The sequence below is a fragment of the Orcinus orca genome, chromosome 10 (genome assembly GCF_937001465.1).
Source record: "Orcinus orca chromosome 10, mOrcOrc1.1, whole genome shotgun sequence".
Taxonomy (NCBI): domain Eukaryota; kingdom Metazoa; phylum Chordata; class Mammalia; order Artiodactyla; family Delphinidae; genus Orcinus; species Orcinus orca.
Genome location: NC_064568.1, coordinates 101,982,742 through 102,004,285, shown reverse-complemented (window position 1 = coordinate 102,004,285; position 21,544 = coordinate 101,982,742). Strand labels below are relative to the sequence as shown.

Below are 21,544 nucleotides of genomic sequence, written 5' to 3'. Positions count from 1 at the left end.
CTGATCTCTCCACATCCTTGCCAAAACTTGCTATTTTCTGTCTTTTTTTGATAGTAGCCATCCTAATGTATACAAGTGGTAACTCACTGTGATTTGGATTTGCATTTTCCTAATGATTAGTGATGGTGAGCATCTTTTCATATACTTGCTGGTTATTTTTACATTTTCTTTTGAGAAATGTCTATTCAAGCCCTTTGCCCGTTTTTTGAGTTGTTTGTTTTAGTTATGTTGCTTTATTTTGATTCTTACAATGGCTGGGGCTAGAGTTATGGATAAACCCTGTTTTACAGAGAGGAAAATGAGAGTCACAGATGTTTGGGAACTTGCCTGAGGTTTCCCAGAGGGCAGGTGGGAAGGAAGGCAGGCCTTTGGGCTCTCAGCTCTGTGACTTTCGGAGCCTCTTTCTGGTGGCCTCCGGAACTGCTGACGGGGTTAGAGCCACTCAGGCTGAAAAGGAGTAGCTGCTGGCCACACCTGTGGGGGCTGACAGGTGCCTCATGGGAGGTAAGGAGTAAGCAGGCAGGTGTAGGAGGAGGACGGTCAAAAGCAAGGGATGCACGTCATCTATTGTATCCATGCCTGCATACGCGCAGGCGATCAACAAACATTTGCGAAGTGTTAGGCGCTATTCCAGGCTGAGAAGTCGGAGGTGGACCGGCCACTGCCTTCGTGGCGTTTATATGTTCGAGCCCTCCTCATGTGGCTGCTGGGCCCTCAACATGTGGCTCATCTGCACGAGAAGGGCTGTAAATGCACCAGAACTCAAAACGGAGACCAAAAATGTAAAGGAGCTCATGAATACTTTTCTTCTGTTGGTTATGTGTTGAAATGATAATATTGTGGGTATCTTGGGCTAAATAAAATATATTATTGGAATTGATTTCACCTGCTTCTTTCTGCCTTTTGATGTGTGGCGACTATAAAATGTAAAATGTATGTGACTCGTATTGTATTTCTACCGAACGGCACTGTTCCAGCGAGAGACAGGGACAGTAAGTAAATAAGCACATAGACGGCTACTGCCGGATCAGGAAACGATAAATCGAGCGAGGAGAGTCAAGCAAGCTTGGCGGAGGGCGGGGCTCATGGGAGATGCTCTTCTCGGTGGGTGGTCTCTCTGAGGAGACTGTGGCTGGGCAGAGACCTGGGGGGGGGCGGTGGACAGGGCAGGGGCTGGGGCGGGGCGAGCGTGGGGACAGGGCCGGGGAGGGAGGCTGGCGAGGCAGGTGCACCTGAGCAGCCTGTGGTGCACGCAGATCCACGGCCTTGGTGACTGACAGAGGACCCGGGGATGAGTGAGCACAGGGACAGAGTCCCCATGAGGTGCTGAGCCAGCGAGACTAGGGGGGTGTTAGGGGCTGATGGTTTGGGATGGAGAGAGGACCCGTGATGAGTTCAGAGTTCATGTGTGCTGCCACACATTTGAATAGATACGTGCAGTTCACGTTTGGAGATAAAGGTCTGGAGCTTGGAAGAGACTCTGAGGCTGAAAGTACACGGCATTAGAGGTCACCTTGCAGGACGCCCTTGAATCCATGAGCACAGACATGGTGCAGAGTGGTCGCCAGGGCATGATAACTGGTCAGATCCGGTGTGAGTCCTGGGTCTGCCGCTTCCCACCATCCTGTGCCTCTTCGCCTGTGTATCGACTATAGACGCCACCGACCCTTCTGAGGCTCCTCCCATTTCCTCTCCCTGAATGTGGGCTGACCCTCGGACGGCCGGGCCAGTGCACGCAGAGGAGGTGATGCTCCGCTGGTCCAGGCCCAGCCCTGAGAGGAGTGTGGCAGTACCTGCCTCATCTCTTGGAGCCCCAAGCCCTTTGCAGAGACTCACCTGTCCTGAGGCCGCCATGTTGTGAGGAAGCCCCCCTGCCCCCTCGTGAAGGGGCGGGATGGGGAGACAGAGAGAAATGCCTGAACAGCCCGCAGCCATTCAAGACGCTCCCGCTGAGGCCCTAGACATCAAGGAACGGAGATGAGCTCTCCTTGCTCTGCCTCCTTCAAATTTATGAGCCACGGAACGATGAGATATAAGAATAATAAGTTGGTTTAAACTACTAAGTTTTGCAGTAGTTTATTCAGCAATAGATACGCAGAACAATATATAAAATGGGATAATACTTCTTTTTTATTTGATTTTAGGGAGGATGATAGGAAATTTGAAGCACGGTTTTTGGCTCCGGATAGGTACTACATAAACATTCTTTTTCTTTCCCTCGTACAGCTTATATTTTAAAGTCAAAAATCTATCTTGTCTTAGTTTAGCCTTGCAGAATAGCACAGAAGAAACTGAAGTCCTACTTCATGTCATATATATTCTTTTAAATGTATGGAAATGGCTATCATGAAATCATAGGCTATATTCCCTATACTGGATTGCATATCTCCCCTTGTTTACACTGGTGTCAAGTCACATTTTCCTGGTCACTTCCTAGAATCTGTTGTATCTTAAAATTCCCATTTGGATGTGTTGCTTAGAAGGACCACCGCAGATGTGGTGAGTGCAGCCCTGGGCACGATGAGAACATCCCCCCCTTCACCTGGACACATCACAACCCTGACCCTGCTGGCGGATTGGAGAAACACCTCATGCCTTTAGGATTTTGATTCTGTTAGGCAATGTATTTGCCATCATTCCTAGTTTCAAGACAACACAGATTTGATCAATTATACCATCTCTCTTCTTTTCCAGCTCATTTATAGAAATGTTGGATAAGACTGGGATGGGTAGAACCAATAGAGATCTCACCATGTACTGACACTTGCTCATTCATCGGCCCCGCTAGGCGTGTTTTGTCAAGCAGTTATGTGTGAATCACCCAACACTCAGTCCTCCAGCCCACATTTCCCCCATCTGTTTAGGGGAATATTCAATCTAGCTCCTTAGCATATATTATCTACTTTTGTCCTATTACAATACCTGGTGTCGTTTGCCTACCTGTGTTAGGTGCCACCACAGGCAGGGGCCACGTCCTACTTTTCTTCTGTTGACACCTGTGTTGAATGTGCCAGATGTACCCAGGGAGCCCTTGGATGCCTGAAACTTTCAGTCACACTGCTCAATCGATATGCCTGTTTTCTTTTTTTCTTCTTTTTTCAATAGGTCGTACATGTCTTTATTTTTATTTTTTGTCTTTTTTTATTGAAGTGTACTTGATTCACAATGCTGTGTTAGTTTCAGGTGTACAGCAAAGCAGCAAAGTGATTCAGTTATATATATATATATATATATATATAAAAAACTGAACTATATATATAATTTTTTTTTCTTTTGTGGTACGCGGGCCTCTCACTGTTGTGGCCTCTCCCGCCGTGGAGCACAGGCTCCGGATGCGCATACCCAGCGGCCATGGCCCACGGGCCCAGCCGCTCTGCGGCTCGCGGGACCCTCTCGGACCGGGGCACGAACCCACGTCCCCTGCATCGGCAGGCGGACTCCCAACCACTGCGCCACCAGGGAAGCCCTATATATATAATTTTACATATTTTATATATATGTACAATCTGTTCTTTTTCATAGTCTTTCCCATTATAGGTTATTACAAAATATTGAGTATAGTACAGTAGGCCCTTGTTGGTTATCTATTTTATTTTATTTATTTAATTTTGTTGTTTAGTTTTTATTTCATAATCATAAACTTAACTTTGCAATTCAGCTAAACTTGGAGGGAGATAAAGGCAATGTGGAGCCCAAAGAACTGCAGTGAGAGCACAAAGATGACAGGATATTCCAAGCAGATGGAGGCGAAGGGGTGCCCTCCTGAGAGCTACAGAAGGAACGGTCTGGTGGTTAAGATAAAACACAGTCAAATTTATTAGATTTGTCCACAGTCGGCAATGGTGATCTCCTTGCCATTGGTCTTGCCATTCTTGGACCCAAAGCGCTCCATGGCTTCCACGATATTCACGCCCTCTTTCACCTTGCCCCAAACCACATGCTTGCCCCCCAACCACTCAGTCTTGTCAGCACAGATGAAAAACTGGGAACTGTTTGTGTTGGGGCCAGCATTTGCCGTGGACAAGATGCCAGGACCCGCATGCTTCAGGAGGAAATTCTCATCATCAAATTTCTCCCCATAGATGGACTTACCACCAGTGCCATGATGGAGTGTGAAGTCACCACCCTGGCACAGAAATCCCGGAATTATTCTGTGAAAGCAGGATCCCTTATAACCAAAGCCTTTCTCCCCAGTGCTCAGAGCACGAAAGTTTTCTGCTGTCTTTGGAACTTTGCCTGCAAACAGCTCGAAGGAGACGCGACCCAAGGACTCGCCGTCAATGGCAATGTCGAAGAACACGGTGGGGTTGACCACGGCTGAGCAGTGTGGGAGGCTCCAGGGTAGCGGCGTCTGCAAGGCTGGTTACCTGTTTTATGTCTAGTGGTGTGTGCATGTCAATCCCAAACCCCTAATTTATCCCACCCCCATCTTTCCCCTTTGGTAACCATAAGTCTGTTTTCTATGTCTGTGAGTCTATTTCTGTTTTGTAAATGCGTTCATTTGTATCATTTTTTAGATTCCACCTGTAAGCGATATCATATGATATTTGTCTTTCTCCGTCTGACTTATCTCACTTAGTATGATCATGTCTAGGTCCATCCATGTTGCTGCAAATGGCATTATTTCATTCCTTTTTATGGATGAGTAGTATTCCATTATATATATACACAGATATGCCTATTTTCCTATTTATGCCTGTTCTGCCCCCATAACATATTTTTGCTCATAATTATTTAATATGTAGGGTGTGTGGGGAAAAACCTCAGTTTGATTTAAATTCTTTTTTTTTTTTTACATCTTTATTGGAGCATAATTGCTTTACAGTTGTGTGTTAGTTTCTGCTTTAAAACAAAGTGAATCAGTTATACATATACATATGTTTCCATATCTCTTCCCTCTTGCATCTCCCTCCCTCCCACCCTCCCTATCCCACCCCTCTAGTGGGTCACAAAGCACCGAGCTGATCTCCCTGTGCTATGCAGCTGCTTCCCACTAGCTATCTATTTTACATTTGGTAGTGTATATATGTCCACGCCTCCCTGTCACTTTGTCCCAGCTTACCCTTCCTGCTCCCAGTGTCCTCGAGTCCATTCTCTAGTAGGTCTGTGTCTTTATTCCTGTCTTACCCCTAGGCTCTTCATGACATTTTTTTCCCTTAAATTCCATATATATGTGTTAGCATATGGTATTTGTCTTTCTCTTTCTGACTTACTTCACTCTGTATGACAGACTCTAGGTCCATCCACCTCACTACAAATAACTCAATTTCATTTCTTTTTATGGCTGAGTAATATTCCATTGTATATATGTGCCACATCTTCTTTATCCATTCATCCGATGATGGACACTTAGGTTGCTTCCATCTCCTGGCTATTGTAAATAGAGCTGCAATGAACATTTTGGTACATGACTCTTTTTGAATTATGGTTTTCTCAGGGTATATGCCCAGTGGTGGGATTGCTGGGTCATATGGTAGTTTTATTTGTAGTTTTTTAAGGAACCTCCATACTGTTCTCCATAGTGGCTGTACCAATTCACATTCCCACCAGCAGTGCAAGAGTGTTCCCTTTTCTCCACACCCTCTCCAGCATTTATTGTTTCTAGATTTTTTGTGATGGCCATTCTGACTGGTGTGAGATGATATCTCCTTGTAGTTTTGATTTGCATTTCTCTAATGATTAGTGATGTTGAGCATCCTTTCATGTGTTAGTTGGCAATCTGTATATCTTCTTTGGAGAAATGTCTGTTCAGGTCTTCTGCCCATGTTTGGATTGGGTTGTTTGTTTTTTTGTTATTGAGCTGCATGAGCTGCTTGTAAATTTTGGAGATTAATCCTTTGTCAGTTGCTTCATTTGCAAATATTTTCTCCCATTCTGAGGGTTGTCTTTTGGTCTTTGATTTAAATTCTTGTTTAAAGGAATCCACATTTAACCCAGGTTGAATCCTTAACGGGTGTATTGCAGAGAAGATTACGGCAGGAAGAACAGATTTGCTTTAAGCTTCTCCAGGAGGAAGCTCCCTGTAAAGATGGGAGAGAAGATGCAGCTCCCCAGAGGAAACCTGCCCACTGAGAACGGGTGGAGCTGACCGGGAAACAGCCGGCCAGTGGCCTGGGAGCTCACAGGTGTTCCCTGAGTGCAAGACTTTTGTTTACGTGCTGTTTAGCCGTGAGCGCAGAGACAGTCAAAGCCTATTTCGGAAGGCCAAATTAAGAAGAGATCATTTTCGTGGTTATAAATCTGTATTTGTTAATAGTGCTTTATTTTTATTGGTTGATTTATTTATGACCAATAAGTGGATTTTAAAATGTCTGTTTTGCTCTGATGAAATTGACATTTACTGAGCCAGTATTAAATAGTGGCTGAAACTCTGGAGCAAATTTAACTAGATCGAAATCCCTGCTCCTCCATTCATTACCTTGAGTGGATTATTTTATGTCTTGATGCCTCAATTTCATCATCTGTAAAGTGAGGATACTTGCTTGTGAGGGGCTTGTTGGAAGGATTATATTAGGTAACGCATATAAAATGACCGGAATAATGCCTGGCACATCAGCGTCGTGGTTAAGTGACAAATATTGTTTATTTTAAACACTCAGATGATTTTTCTTGGGGCTCTAAGTAGTCAAATCCTGAACTTCTTCATTCATAAATTGAAATCGCTGCTATGCATCTCCAAGAAATGCACACAGAGACGAATAAATTGGTTAAGGAACAATTAGGGAGAAAAGAAATTTGGAATCCTTTAGACACGCCCCAACCTTCACATAGTAAAAGCAAAGTCACTGAAAGTCATAGAAAGAGTAAGTAGATTTAAGGGCCTGCGTTATTGATGCCAGTAATCTTTTCAAACTTAAAAATATCGCCTGCCATTCAGGTTAAATAAATGGAAGGTTTCTGTGGCCCCGCCCCCTCCCCACCAACTTCTGAAATTTAGATTCAGAGTCTTAGATGGCGCTTCAGGAGCAAAATTTTTGATGAACATGGTGGATCATTTCTAAGCTTCCTCTCCCTCGCCCTCCTTCTTTCCTCTGCTTCTATTCATTCTCTCACTCATTCATCTGTGGTTCCTGACACCTGTATTCCTTTCCTAAATTTATGGAATATAGAAGTCACAAAGTTCAGCCGTTTGTTCACCCTGAACCCTGGCACCAAAGGGGTAGATGTGTGACCTGAACCTGGCCACTGGATGCTCTCAGTGGAGCCTGGAATAGGGCGTAAGAGGGGCCAGGATGCAGGGGTCATTTAGGGTTTATAGCTATGGTGGCAGCCCTAGAGGAAGCAGAGGTGCCCTAATGGGCTGATTCCTGCGACATGACCTTCACAAACTTCCATCAGTCACGTCTACTTTTCAAACCTGGCCGACTAGGCTTCCCCCCATCTCCACAAGTACAGCTGACCCTTGAACAACGCGGGTTTGAAGTGCACGGGTCCACTTAGAGCAGATTTTTTTCCATGGTAAATACCATGGTACAACATGGTCTGAGGCTGGTGGAATCCAAGGATGCGGACCCAGAGATGTGGAGCAACCACGTATACAGAGGGCCAACCATAAACTACAGGTGGGTTTTGGACCGCTTGGAGGGTCGGTGCTCCAATCCCTGAGTTGTTCAAGGCTCAACTGTACTTCACAGGCTTCTGAGAGATCGTTTTTTCTTGTGTTGACCAGTGTCGGTTCTTGTTTGCAACCAAGAATCCTGAGTAGTTGGTCTGTGGCCCGCAGGTAAAGTGAGTACTGCCTGATATATTCTGAACATTATCGATCCCAATTATTGTGCAAATAATTCCTCAGTTTGACCATTACTTAAGACCAGTGATATCACTGCAGTAACGCTACGAGGTCTTTCTAGACCTTCAATATTGTTAAATAGGGAGATAACATGCTTCCTATATAATCTCCTCAAGCCAGTTCTTAATCTTTACATTTTGAAAACATACAGTCCATGACACCCAGTTGTATTTTTGGTCATTCTAAGTAGATGTTATTCACTAATGCCCCATCAGTAGAATGAATGGATAAATTTCGATAAGTACCACGTTAGGTTAAAGAGCATTTTCCTGGAAAAAGAAAAAAAACTACAGAGCTGAGAAATATGACATAGGAAAGTGTACATAATAATAGTAAAATAAACACCCAGCCTAAGAGAGAGAACACCAACAGGGCCTTTGAAGGCATCTTTAAGCTCATTCCTAATAAAGGTCTTCTCTCTCCTCCCCAAAATACACTATATTGAAGTTTAATTAATTTATACTTTTCATTATAGTTTTATCACATACATATGTATCTGCAAATAACAAATTGTTTGTTTTGCCTACTTTTTTGCACACTGTATGTATTCTTTAGTCCCTCAGTCTCTCATTCCATGTCTTACTTCTGAGGTGAATCCATTCTAATGTGTATAGGCGGTTCATTCCTTTTCATGGCTAATATTTCACGGAATAAATATGCTGTCGTATATTTATTTTACTGTTGATGAGTATTTGATGTTGATGGACATCTGTTACTGATGGACATTGCTTTTCAATTTTGCTATTACAGTGCTTCTATGAAGATTTCTGTATATATATTTTGGCATACGTGAAAAATTGCTTCTCTGTGGTATGTTCTTAAGAATGGAAGTGGTGCGTCATAGAGCGTGCATGAGTTTGACCTCAGTAGATAATGTTATGTTTCTGAAATGGTTATAACAATTTACAATTCCATCACCAACTTCTGAGAGAGTTTTAAAATGTTCACCTTAAGGTCCTTTAATCTTTGCCATATTTATTCCTACATACTTTCTATTTTTGATGCTGTTAGAAGTTGACAATTTTTATTTTGTAGTTTTTACTGTTCTTAGATGTGCAGCCTTTTTTTTTTTTTTTTTTTTTTGCGGTATGCGGGCCTCTCACTGCTATGGCCTCTCCCGTTGCGGAGCACAGGCTCTGGACGCGCAGGCTCAGCAGCCATGGCTCACGGGCCCAGCTGCTCTGCGGCATGTGGGATCTTCCCGGACCGGGGCACGAACCTGTGTCCCCCACATCGGCAGGTGGACTCTCAACCACTGCGCCACCAGGGAAGCCCTAGATGTGCAGCCTTTTGCATATTGATTTTATATCCAGAAATTTTACTAAACTCAGATTCATTTGGGTTTTCTGAGGCAGACAATCATATCTGGAATTTTTGCCAACTTTGCTTTTTGCTCTGCAGTCCTTCACCTTTTTATTTCTTTTCTTTTTTGATTGCACAATGTAGAACCTTCAGTAAACTTTTTACTGGAAATGTCAATGGCAAGCCTCCTTGTCTTATTCAATTTTAAAGGAAGTGCTTTTAATATTTCACCATTTAGTATAATGTATGCTATATATTTTTATAGACTAAAAAATCACTTTAAGGAAATTTTCTATTTTTAGAGCAAAAAATAAAATGCTAAGGGTATTTTAAAAAATCATGAACAACCGTTACTCATTAATTTTTAACTTACATCTGCTTTAAAATGTTCAAAAGATTTCTGGATTCTTCCCCTCTTCTTTTGTCCTTGAAGCCTGGAATATTGTTTTCATAATTAGCTAAGTAATGTTCACACTCATGCATGCATGCATTCATTCATTCACTCATCAAAACTTCATTGAATGCCTACAAACCGTGAGGTACCTAGGGCGCATAAAAATCTACTAAGATAAGAAAGTCATCAGAAATTAATAGAGATTTCGCATCAGCACTTCATGATTCCTTCAGGTTTTGGCATTGCTCTTCAGAGCCAAGGAGTCAGCCAAAGAAATAATATTCTAAGTGGCCCTGAGATCATAAAAGATAAAAGGAATTACTGGACTTCCCTGGTAGTGCAGCGGTTAAGAATCCACCTGCCAATGCAGGGGACACGGGTTCAAGCCCTGGTCCGGGGAGATCCCACATGCCACAGAGCAACTAAGCCCGTGCGCCACAACTACTGAGCCTGTGCTCTAGAGCCCGCGAGCCACAACTACTGAGCCTGCGCCCCACAACTACTGAGCCCACATGCCTAGAGCCCGTGCTCTGTTACAAAAGAAGCCACTGCAATGAGAAGCCCGCACACCACAATGAAGAGCAGCCCTCTCTCACCACAACTGGAGAAAGCCTGAGCGCAGCAACGAAGACGCAAGGCAGCCAAATATAAATAAATAAATTTTTTAAGAAAGGGATTACTGCACTGTGGAGACGTCTGTAGCAAACACCAAGGAATTATGAAACCAGGGAGCCAAGACCTTATTCCTAGAGGCACAGCACTTAGATCTAGAAGACACCCAGGCCATCTGGTTCAGCCAAATGGTGCTCTTTGGGACGGCTATCCAGTCATTGCTTGTATAATTCCAGCCAAAGATGGAACGTTCCATAGATCGTCACTGTGTCTGCTGTAATTGTTAGGATGATTCTTCTTAAACTGAGGTGAACGTTCCTTCCTGCTACTCTTTTTCTAATTATCTCACTATGTCCTGTGCATCCACCAAAAAACATCTGCCTCTCTCTGTGCCAGTCCTTGGCCTAGCAGGATCGAGGTGTGATGTCTCCTCGAGACTTCTCCAATCCAGACTAACCACTCCCAGTTTCTTCAACAGCTCGCGTGAGGATTCTTTCCTAAGTGCCCACCATGCTCCCTTTGGACACACTGCATTTGTCACCATCTCCCCCCAAACTTAGTGCCAGAGTCACATGAAATTCTCCAAGAGTGAGCTGGTCATGGCCAATGTCAGGGACGCTGACAACTTCCATCTTCCTCACCTCCACCTGTTCCCCCACCTTTCCCACCTTCATTCTCTGAAGCAATCCTTGCCTTTCCCTTTCAAAACCTGGGCACCTTGGAGAGACACATAGGTGTCCTTAGGCGTAAAGGTGGCCCAGGAGAACATCCATCCGTTTCTCCAGAGGGATATTGGGCTGTGTGACTAGGGACCCCCTCTCCCCGTGCTCAGGACAGTTCTTTATGTGCTAAGACATTAAGAGGTTTCCCTCCACAGTCCCAGGCAAGAAGACACGGTGTGGTACACGAGTACTGTACAAAATAACTCTTTATAAGAAATAGAATAATGAATGTGTGTTTGTTGGGACATTCGCCGTTCCTTGTGAAGTGTAAGCATCAAATAGGCATAGCGTCAAACTGTGGTGCTAGAGTAGCTGTGGGGTCTTGGTGGAACCACCTAAGCTTCTCCCATCCTCAGTTTCCTCTTCGTTCCCCTGGTTTCTTCATCGACTCTAAAGCAGGCGCGACAGTAACCATCACTTGCAAATCAGCCTCCCAGGGAGAGAGGCCCCTGTTGGACCTTTGTAAACTGTGACCTGCTTACTCATGCGAGCATCCTTGTCACAGGGAGTGTGGTTTGGCAGATAGAAAGAGAATATCATCAGAACAACAAAACCCCAACTCAAGTGTGTCCTGCCTCTGGCACTCTTAAATTGCTCCACGCACGTGATCCGCGCAGATCTTTTTAGATGCGGAATGCTCTAGAGGCCATTAAGACTTTCGGAACAACCTGTTGAATGCTGTCGTATGTATCCTGGTTCTTCGTCAGGTGCGCTCACCTTACAGCCTCCCTGGAGCATGTATTTAGTCTCCTATTTGGAAATGGGCTTCATTTTCATGAGTTCCTCCATTAGGTCACTCATCCCCCAGCTCGTGGCCTGTCGTCTTATTCGATGTGGACACTCTGACCAGCCAGGCAGCAGAAGCCCCCCAGAAACCCATGCTCTGAACTGAGGTCCCAGTTCCCGCTGTGATCTCTGGTCCCTGCTGCCTCCTACTATGGGGATCTCTTCCTCAACCCTTTTCAGCTTCCAACAGCTCAAGAAGAATAAAAGGTACAGAGACAGCCAAGGAAGATAGTAATTTACTAACCTGGACGGATCCAGAAAGGGCTATAAAAGGAACATCCTAGCCTTATGAGGGTCATAAATAATGAAGAGAATTTTCCCATGTTTTATGCAAGTATAATTTTGGGTGGTAAACAGTAAGATGATACACGATACCTATGTATGTTTCCTATCTGAAAATGTGTGCAATTAGCATGTGGAAGATTGTAATTATAGCCTGGTTGGGATTTTGTAGGTGCTAAAATTGATTTCTTGGTTGAATTATTTTGCAATAGACGTAAACCACTAGTTGTACACCTAAACGAAATTGAGTGTGAACAGATCGAATCACTTTTATTTTACCTTGGATGAGAATTTATCGATGCAAATAAAACTCCTTAATTAAATGTGGCATGGCCGGGCCTGTAGAGGCCCGCATAAAGGCATTCTGTCACCCAGCTTTAGTGAGGATTTTCATTCTAGAATGATGCCTTGCTATGCTTAGAGAGAACTGTGTATCTATTACGGACTGTCAGGGTAGTGAGCTGTTTGAGTTCAGTACCTCTCTGAATCCCAGATGGACTTTGGGTACATCTTTTTGGGAGAAGTGCTACTGATTTATAGATTATAATTAAATACAACCAAAAGTGAAACTTGCATCACTATTTCTGAAAATAGCCTCTTAATTCATAAGCTTCCAAAGTCTCTCAAGAAGAGAAGAAAGGGGTGAATTGTGGAAACACACTTTTATCCTGATCGATACATGTTAGAGACTTGATCAGAGAGAAATCATTAATATAAGTGCATTCGTTTCCTAGGGCCGCCATAACAAAGTACCACACACCAGCTGGCTTAAAAGACAGAAACTTGGGCTTCCCTGGTGGCGCAGTGGTTGAGAGTCCGCCTGCCGATGCAGGGGACACGGGTTCGTGCCCCGGTCCGGGAAGATCCCACATGCCGCGGAGCGGCTGGGCCCGTGAGCCATGGCCGCTAAGCCTGCGCGTCCGGAGCCTGTGCTCCGCAGAAGGAGAGGTCACGGCAGTGAAAGTCCTGCATACCGCAAAGAAAAAAAAAAAAAAAAAGACAAAAACTTATTGGCTCACACTTCTGGAGGCCAGAAGTCCAAAATCAAGGTGCCAGCAGGCTGTGCTCCTTGTGAAAGCTGGAGGGGACCCTTCCTTGCTTTCTCCAGCTTCCGGTGGCCGTCAGCGTTCTCGGGTGCTCCTGGGCTTGCAGCTGTATAACTTCCATCTCTGCCCCCTTCATCGCGTGGCTTCTCCCTGTGTGTGTCTCTGGCTTCACGTGGGACATGAAGACATCAGGGACCGTGGAGTCGGACGTAGTCTACTCCAGTATATAACCTCATCTTCCCTGACTACCTACAGCCCTGTGTCCACATAAAGTCACACTCTGAGGTACTAGGGGTTCAGACTCCAGCGTGTGTTTTTTGGAGGGGGACACACTTTAACCCTTAATAATAAGAAAAACTTATTGTTGCTCAGTTCTATATATCTTCTCAGGGAGGCAAACGGAAATTTCGTGAACAACTTACTGCAGATAAGAATTGCTTGATACTTATAGTCTCAGCTTCCTTTAATTCTCATTAATCACAGCCCAATCCAGTATAAAAACTATTAACTACCTTGAGGGCTGTGAAAGGATATTGTAAAATGACGGCAATGTCTTACTGTTTCCACTGAGATCAGGACCTGAAGAATGAGGATTCGGCTGCAGTGAGAAAGCATTAAACGAATATCCATTTGGGTCAAAATGGTCCAGCGTCGCCACACTGGGAATCTGCACCAGTCCCCTTCTCTGGGATGTTTTAGCAAAGTTGGAGGGTTCTTCCCTTCCAGAGATGGGTGGAGTGGCGACATTTCTAGAAGAAGGGGTGGGTTGGCCCAGGTTTTCAAACTGTGTTTCACAAAACCTTGAAGTCACAGAAGGCACACGTGTGGTTCTTGAAAGTGTGGCCAGCAGCAGACGTGGTTCATACACGCAAACCCCTTCACTCTGTGGATGAAAAAGGACTTACTCTGTCCTGTGATTCTCCAGTCACTGAGTACGTTTGGGTTCATCAAGCTATTTATTCACAACAAAGGCTTTTTCCTCTCTAGTCTTTGGCTCGTAACTGGGCTCTCTCCCACTGGTGATGCCTTGATGATACTTGTGTTGTCCAAAGAGCCAGGTTCCCCTGTGTGGCTCTAGTGATTTTTTTTCTTATAGTCCAGTGTGTGTGTGTGTGTGTGTGTGTGTGTACGTGCACACAGACAATGTGAGCATATGTTCTCAAAGCACAGGAGAAAGAAAAACGTCTCCTATGTCTTTCTATGTGTGTGTGTGTGTGTGTGTGTGTGTGTGTGTGTGTGTGTGTTCTCAAAGCACAGGAGAAAGATCAACGTCTCCTATGCCTTTCTAAATTTTGATATTCTATGCTTACATTGTCAGCTCTAAAAACCTATATTTAATACTGGCTTATGGAATGAACTGGACCTGCTAAGTCTGAAGTGGTAAAATAGCTCCCCACGCCCCCTTTCACATACCCACACCCAGATTACTCTTCTGCATTATTCTCCTCTGATTTTGGATGGAATCTTGCTTTTCTGGCTCCTGTCAGATATTAATATCTATCGCAGGTGCATCTATCACTTTAGTTTGGGAATCCCTGACAGCAAAGCCTGAGACAGGGCTTGGGAGCAGTTTCTTTAAATGAGAGGTGAAGCAGGAGGTGGGCGTGAGGGCAGGGAGGGTGAGACAGGAAGAACCATGTGTGTCATTGAGATCGCTGCCGTAAGCAGTGGGGATTGATTCTGCTGGGACCTCTGAGACGTCTAGAGGATGCTTCTCGGTGTTGCCCATCTGAGGGATGAGAGGTGGAAGTATTTCTCCGCTCCCTGCTGGTGAGGACAGCCCCTGGTGTGGTAGCACCCTGCACTGCTGGGCTGTGTTGTGCGTGGACTGAAGGGCTCAAAGCTTTTCTGAGAAAGCCCTGGTGCAGAAAGCAGAATGAGCTTGAGTGTGAGTCTGCGTGGAACTATCCCCTGCAGTTGTGGCTGAGATCAGAGGTGGGTAAAGGGAGGAGATGCAGGGGAACCACGGGCATCTTCTGCAGCCCGCCCTTTGCACAGCTGGATCCCCTCATCCCTACGTCAAGTCCACTCTGTTACTGAACCTTCAAGGTGATGGCAGGCTATGCTCTCTCAAAAGTGTACATCCCAAGCTAAAGTTCCAACTTGTGCATCTGGTTCTGAGGCCATGATTAATATTCCCCCATCTCTTTTTCTCTTGCCATTCAGGGGTCTATTGTACAAGTGCTGGGGTGGCTGAGGACAGAGGATGGCTGATATCACTAGCCAGTCCCTCCTGTCGACCTGGCCAGTGAGTGACCGCTCTGTGCTGAACCTTCTCTAGTGACATAAAGCTCCGCACATTTTGTGGCCACTTCCCAAGATCCGTCTTCGTGCTTGTTCCCAGACGTCTTTGTCTCTGATCTTCCAAACCTGTCCCTTCTCTCCCCCGACCAACCAGCCAAGCTATTCACTAACCCAGTAGTCTGTGTACATCCTTATCTTAGGACAGTTCTCGGGCCATACAGAGTGGACCAAAGCGGCACACTGCTCACAGCTCTGCCTGCAGGAAGGTCTCCCCTCACCACTGTCCTTTAGGGTCACCCCTGATAGAGCCATGGTGTTGACAGCAGCCCGCTGTCAGGCAGCACTGACGACTGCAACCAACCCTTCCATGAGCCAGGAACAAGCTGCTTTCCTTCCTTTGCCAATAGATCATAGCAGTCCCACCCCTGCCCCCGTAGTTATAGATGTAAAGCTGCGAGAGGCGTCAGGACAACGGAGGGCGGTGACATGGGGACCTGGGACACCTTGTGCCCTCTGCACTTGCTCAGACGTGACCCTAAACATACCATCTCCATCAGATGCCTGACCGACTTGGTGGATCTGACGATGTCCAACTCATGATGAGCAGTTCCGGTCGTATAATCACTTGATGTTCCATTTTCAACTTGATCTCTATTATCTATTATCACTTCAAGAGCTGGTTTTGAAATGGTGAGTCTTTTCACAATAAACGGTCCCTGAAATGGAGTGGCCGTGACCTTACTCTAGTAACCTAGGCATTCTGCGCTGCAGATCTCCTACCAGCGCTTGTCAACACTCCCTCACAGCATTTTCTCTCCTCTGGATGTCCCTAGCACTGGTGGATTTGATCAATTATACAGCCTCAAGAGCAGGGCGGGTTGCACTGAAACCTAGAATTTCTGTAGAGCCTTCTTGTACTTTGGGCCTCATTCACGACTGGCACTCGAGAAATAGGTCAGAGAAATAATATCAAGTGCAATACAGGCTGTCCCCCCCCCCCCGCCAAATCCAAAGCGTCCTCAAGCCACACACCATTTTATAAGGCAGTAATCATTTAACTTAGACGGCATGCCCCGGACCACCGACCTCTTAGAGGCTTCACCAATATGTCGGGACTTTGAAAGCCTAAAGGGCTGTCATGTTCTGCCCTCTGACACACATGTGTTTTACTCTAGCATCCAAAGCCCTTGTCACTTCCTATTTGCCATTCCGGTTAGCAGAATGCCTGTAATATAGTAGAGCAGCATGACATTCCGGGGATTGTCAAGATGACAGAGAGCAGGAGAACGAGCGTACCCCTGGGCTACGACACTGAACACGCACTTCTATCCTTTGGACGTAGCACAGAGCCGCTTTGGGTTATCTCTCCTGAGAAGGTTTGAAAAGAACGCATTTTCCAGGTGGATAGCCACCACCCGAGTACCAAAGTCTGTGTTGGGCTGTTCTGGTTAAGATACCACATCTCATTCAGCAGCTACGGTTGGGACCACTACTTGGATAAGTTTTCGCTAATCTACCATCATTCACGAAAATCCACCTGATTTTTGCAGAAACCATAACAGATGCATTGAATGGGGGTAGGATGCTGACCTCCAAGCCCGTGCTCGTTAGATTCCTGAGAATAGCACCGTTCTCAGCCGTTCCATCTGGATTTGCTCTCTTATCGGGGGTGGGGCACTTTCTGGAGTTTCCACTTGTTCCTTCCTGTCTTCTTGGTTGGGTTTCTGTCAGCTGCGAAGTCTATACATTGTCATTGTACATCCCAGGACAGAGGAAAGGACCACAAGGTGGATCCTCAGTCCCTCAGAACCACAGAGGGATGAGCCTGGTGTTCTCTGCTGCTTTTCTCTTGAGGTATTTGCCAATTTATTCGCAGCAGAAAAGCCCAGAAGACCAGCAGAAAGCGGCAGGTCTGTGGCTGGGAAGCCACAACGAGATTTCAACAGTCTCACAATACTGGGAAGACAGGACTTTGGGTTCAGGGTCTGCCAATGAGAAAGAATCCTTGAAGTACCCCCAGGCTGGCAGGTGGAACCCCAGTGGTAAGGGCGAGTGAGGAGTGGACCGGCCTCTGAGGCTGAAATTGTGTTCCTGACCAGCTCAACCACAGATGAGATTAAGGTGCTGTGCTCCCATTCTATTTGTGAGAAGCACAAATAAATCCTTTCAGGAAAAAGAGACATCATTCAGAACCTTTACAATGTTTCATGCACAATACTGGCATCTGACCCAAAGAGCAAACATAGGCAATAGAAAAAGACCTGCTGCTAACAGGTATGTGAGTGTATCAGATCCGGATTCTAAATAACTGTGATAAATAATAGAGGAAATAGAGTAAAGTGTGGACAAAATGGCTGGAAATCTGATGAAATGAACCAGCTATTGCTATACACTAAAACGTCACTGAAAAAAAAAAAAGCCAGACACCAAAAGAGTCGTATAATTCCTCTATAGTCATATAAACTAAAAAAACCAAACAAACCCTAATCTATGGTGTTCAAGGCTAGTTACCTTTGGAGGCGAAGGGGGTGGTGATTAGGAGAAGACACAGGTGAGGTTCCGAGATTCTCATTTGGGTGGTGTGTTCGCTTTGTGAGTATTTATCAAGCTGTACCCTGAGAATTTATGCACTTCTCAATAAAAGTTAAACAAAGAGAGAGACAGAGAAGCAGCCGCAGAGGCTGCACGATTGAAGGTAGAAATAATTGGTATGTTGGAAAATAGAGTTTGGATGTCTTATCCCACTTCAATTGCTCCTGGTCTATTTCGAGCCACCATCAGCTCTTGTCTGAGTTAATGCATAGCCTCCGACCTGACCTTCTTGTTCCCACCTCTGTCCCCTGGAGTCTACTTTCAACACAGCCACAGAGGATCCTTTTGAGGCAAAAGTTTATGGTGTCACAGCTCTTCTAAAACCCTCCAGTGGCTTCCCACCTGTCCCCGGATAAAAGCAGAGTCCTTCCCTGCAACATCTAGCCCTGCTCCCTCTGGTCCCATCTCTCACTGCTGTCCCCTGGACCACCCCGGTGCTGCCACACTGGCCTCCTCCCTCCTTGGATGTGCAGGCACACTTCAGGCCTTTGTCCTGGCCCTTCCCCCTGCCTGGCTCACTCTTGCGCATCTAGGCGTGGTCCCTACACTTCTCTGTACACTCTTCCTGGCACTCCTGCCCCCTTACCCTGCTCAGCTTTCTTTCCCTCTCCATAGTTACTGCTTTCTAACATGCTGTAGAATATACTTTTTTCTCATATTCATAACTTATTATCTCTCTCCCCTGCAAGGCAATAAACTTCATGAGGACAGGATTTTTTTGTTGTTGTTCACTGATGTGTCCTACACATAGAACAGTGCCCGACACAAAACAGATGCACAATAAATATTTTAAAATATATTTTGATGATGCAGACGCAATCAGAGAAGCAATCCAAGGATAAACAGGTAACTGCAAAAGAGAACCTGGGCCAGATATTAGATTTTTGTCTCCAAGCTTCTCGTGTTTACAAGCTGTAATTAAAATGTGCATGTTTATATCAATAAATCTATGCATTCTCAATGGTCTGTTTCCACAGTAAACAATCCTGTTCAGTTTAGCATAATTACAAGAGGTTTGGCTCTAGATAGAGCTGAATTTGCATCTTCTGTCCACCGTTCACCGCTCACAGGACCCCGAGGAAGCTGCTGAACCTATCGTGTCTCAGTTTCCTTGTCTGTCAAATGGGAATAATAATGCCTGTCGTGTAGGATTAAATGACATGACATGTGTAAACCCACAGACGCCTCACGCATTCAGAAATGATTTCTCGAGTACCTGTTGTGTTCCAGGTGCTCTCCTCGACGCCGGGGGACGCTTTAATTATTCTTCACTACGTATTTACTGAGGGCCACTCACTGAAGTAGTATAAAACGGTGCAAAGCCCCTGCCCCAGAGCTCTCACTGCAGGGGGCAGAGAGTCATTGAGCATGACACAGTGACACACGTTTGGTAGGTTAGATGGTGACAGGTGCTTTGGAAAAAGTCCAGAGGAGGGAAGGGGACTAGAGAAATGCGTGGGGGTGGGAGGGGCGGATGTCGCCACCTTGCCACCACGGAATCTTGACCTTGGTGACGAGTCACGGCACCTGCCCTCCAGGAGCACATCCTCCAGGACACGTGGGCACAGCGTGGTCCTCCGAGGGTCACGTCTGCCGTGGTGGCGGATGATGCGTTGCTACGGAGGGAGAAGCAGCATCTGAACTCGATGCCCTGCGAGCTCGCGTCACGCTGGCCGGGTCACTCAGTTTACAGTCGGCTGCGCCCGCGCAGGCTCGGGGGAGGGGCCAGGTTCTCGCGTCCTGGACCGGCAGATCTCTTCCAGTGACGGCAGTGACAGAGGTCGGACATTTACAGGATGGGAGAGAATTATCCTCGTGCCGATTTCTAAATCTGCACAGTTTGAGAACTGGGGCAGGCCCAGGTCCAGAGAGGAGAAAACGCTCATTTTGTGACTCATAGAAGGTTTTCTAGAAAAGGAAAGAAATCCATTCTCTCCCCTAATGGATGTGATCGGAAGTTTCTACTAAATATGGCATCAAAGAAACTTAAACCAATTCTCTGTGCTGAGTTTGTGGAGCAGTCTATGGCTCCCATAAGAGAATAAGTGACGATGGAGAGAGAAATATTTACCAAAGCCAAAAGTGGGAGCCATTTACTTAGTCATTAACTGTGAGGCTGGTTAAAATTATGCCGAAGAAACCCATTTCTTAAACACATAAATATCCTCGAGCATATCATTTAAAGGTTTCCATTTTCACTGTTCATTTAAAAGAAGGAAAGGATGAGTTAAATAATCCTGACTCTGTTAAGGTTTTGGTTTAGGGAGACAGGACCATTTCCATAGACAAGGAGACCCTGGGTGAGCAGCTCCCATGCAGCGGAAGTCATAGGGCTTCACATGAGGAGGGGACTTGAATGTTCCTAAGGGGACTTCTCCGGAGAAGCTGTCCTCATTTACTGAAGAGCTGTAAAGAGAACAAACCCTTTATTTAATCTGGAACTTTCTCCTCTCCTCTGCGCCAACCTTCATCCTTCCCTTCTCTTTCTTTAGGATCGATGTCAGCTTCTGCAACCTCCAGGCAGCAGCCCCTGAATATCCCAGCAAATCCTTCCATCTTTCTCCACTCACCTGTAACGCCTGAAGTCTGAGCTACACAACGTCAGTTCCTCATTCTCCCCACGTCCCTGTGCTGCTTCTTCTGGCAGCATAAGAGACAGACCCTCAACAGCAAGGCAGAACCAACAGATGCACCCAGTCATTCTTGATACCATCCTGGGCACCTCATCTGTGTTAAACAATTTGTCAGGAATTGAAAGCTGAGATGTTACTATACTATATTTTGCCACTAAAGCTTTCCCAAGCATCTGTTTCCTCTGAGTTCATGAGGCACAGACCCCCTTCTGCCTGAGATGGCTTCTGGGAAATACAGCAAAGCCTTCTACATCGTTACTGTCTTCTCTCTTTGGAGCTATAACGTCTTTAGTAGCGCTAATTACCATCAGGAAAACAGAGAAAGCCACGAAGTGACCTGGCCGAGGTTTCTGTATTGAGGATGGGAAAGGGCATCACATTTAGATGACTTGCTTTATGTTTCCTAGTTAAAAAGCTATGCATATTCATATTGGGGAAAGTAGAAATTAAAAATCGGCAAAAGGAAAAATAAAAACAATTGCTAATCCCTCTCGAGAGGTAACTAGGGCTCACAGTTTGGCTGACATCCTTCAAGCCTTTTCACATCTGTGTGCACACGTATGTCTTTTCCTTTCCAAGAATGGAATCATTTCGAACCCATTGATTTACAGCACGCCTTCTCACTGAGAAACGTATTCTGAATGTTTTCTCACGTCATTGCGTTTTCTCCCGTACGTGGTTTGGAAAGATGGACTCTTCTTGCTGTCTGTCCTTTCAAACCCTGGACCCAACATGGTGGCAAATCCTGTTGGCTCCCCCTCCGCAGCTGATCCAGAGCTCTGCCGCTGCTTCAACCCGGGTCCGAGGCACTCCCATCTCACGTGTGGAATATTGCCGTAGCTTCCTCACAGACCGCCACTTTCTGAACTTGTTTCTTAGGTCTGTCCCCAACACTCAGCACAGAATGGTCGTTTGAGAACCAGGGTTCATGTTGTTCGTCTGTCCCAAGCCCTCCACAGCGCCCCCTCCACAGAGGAAACAGCAAGGGTCTCACTGTGGTCAGACTCACTGCTCCCCCCCGCCCCACCCTTTCCCTCTCGCTCACTCTACTTCAGTGCAGTGGCTTCCTTGCTATTCCTTGGACGTGCTCCAGCCTTAGGGCCCTTGATTGGCACTTGCTTCTTTCTAGAACATTCTAGAAC

At 45.7% G+C, this 21,544-nt stretch overlaps 1 protein-coding gene across 1 annotated transcript in view; it reads right to left on the bottom strand.

Moving 5' to 3' along the window:
- Positions 1–3,817: 3,817 nt before the first annotated feature.
- LOC101273053 (peptidyl-prolyl cis-trans isomerase A-like) overlaps positions 3,818–21,544 on the bottom strand; it is a 58,156-nt gene continuing 40,429 nt past the window's right edge. The window contains exon 2 of the mRNA XM_049716166.1: positions 3,818–4,351. Within this exon, the coding sequence (XP_049572123.1) occupies positions 3,818–4,351 (534 nt within the window). The remainder of the gene's footprint in view (positions 4,352–21,544) is intronic.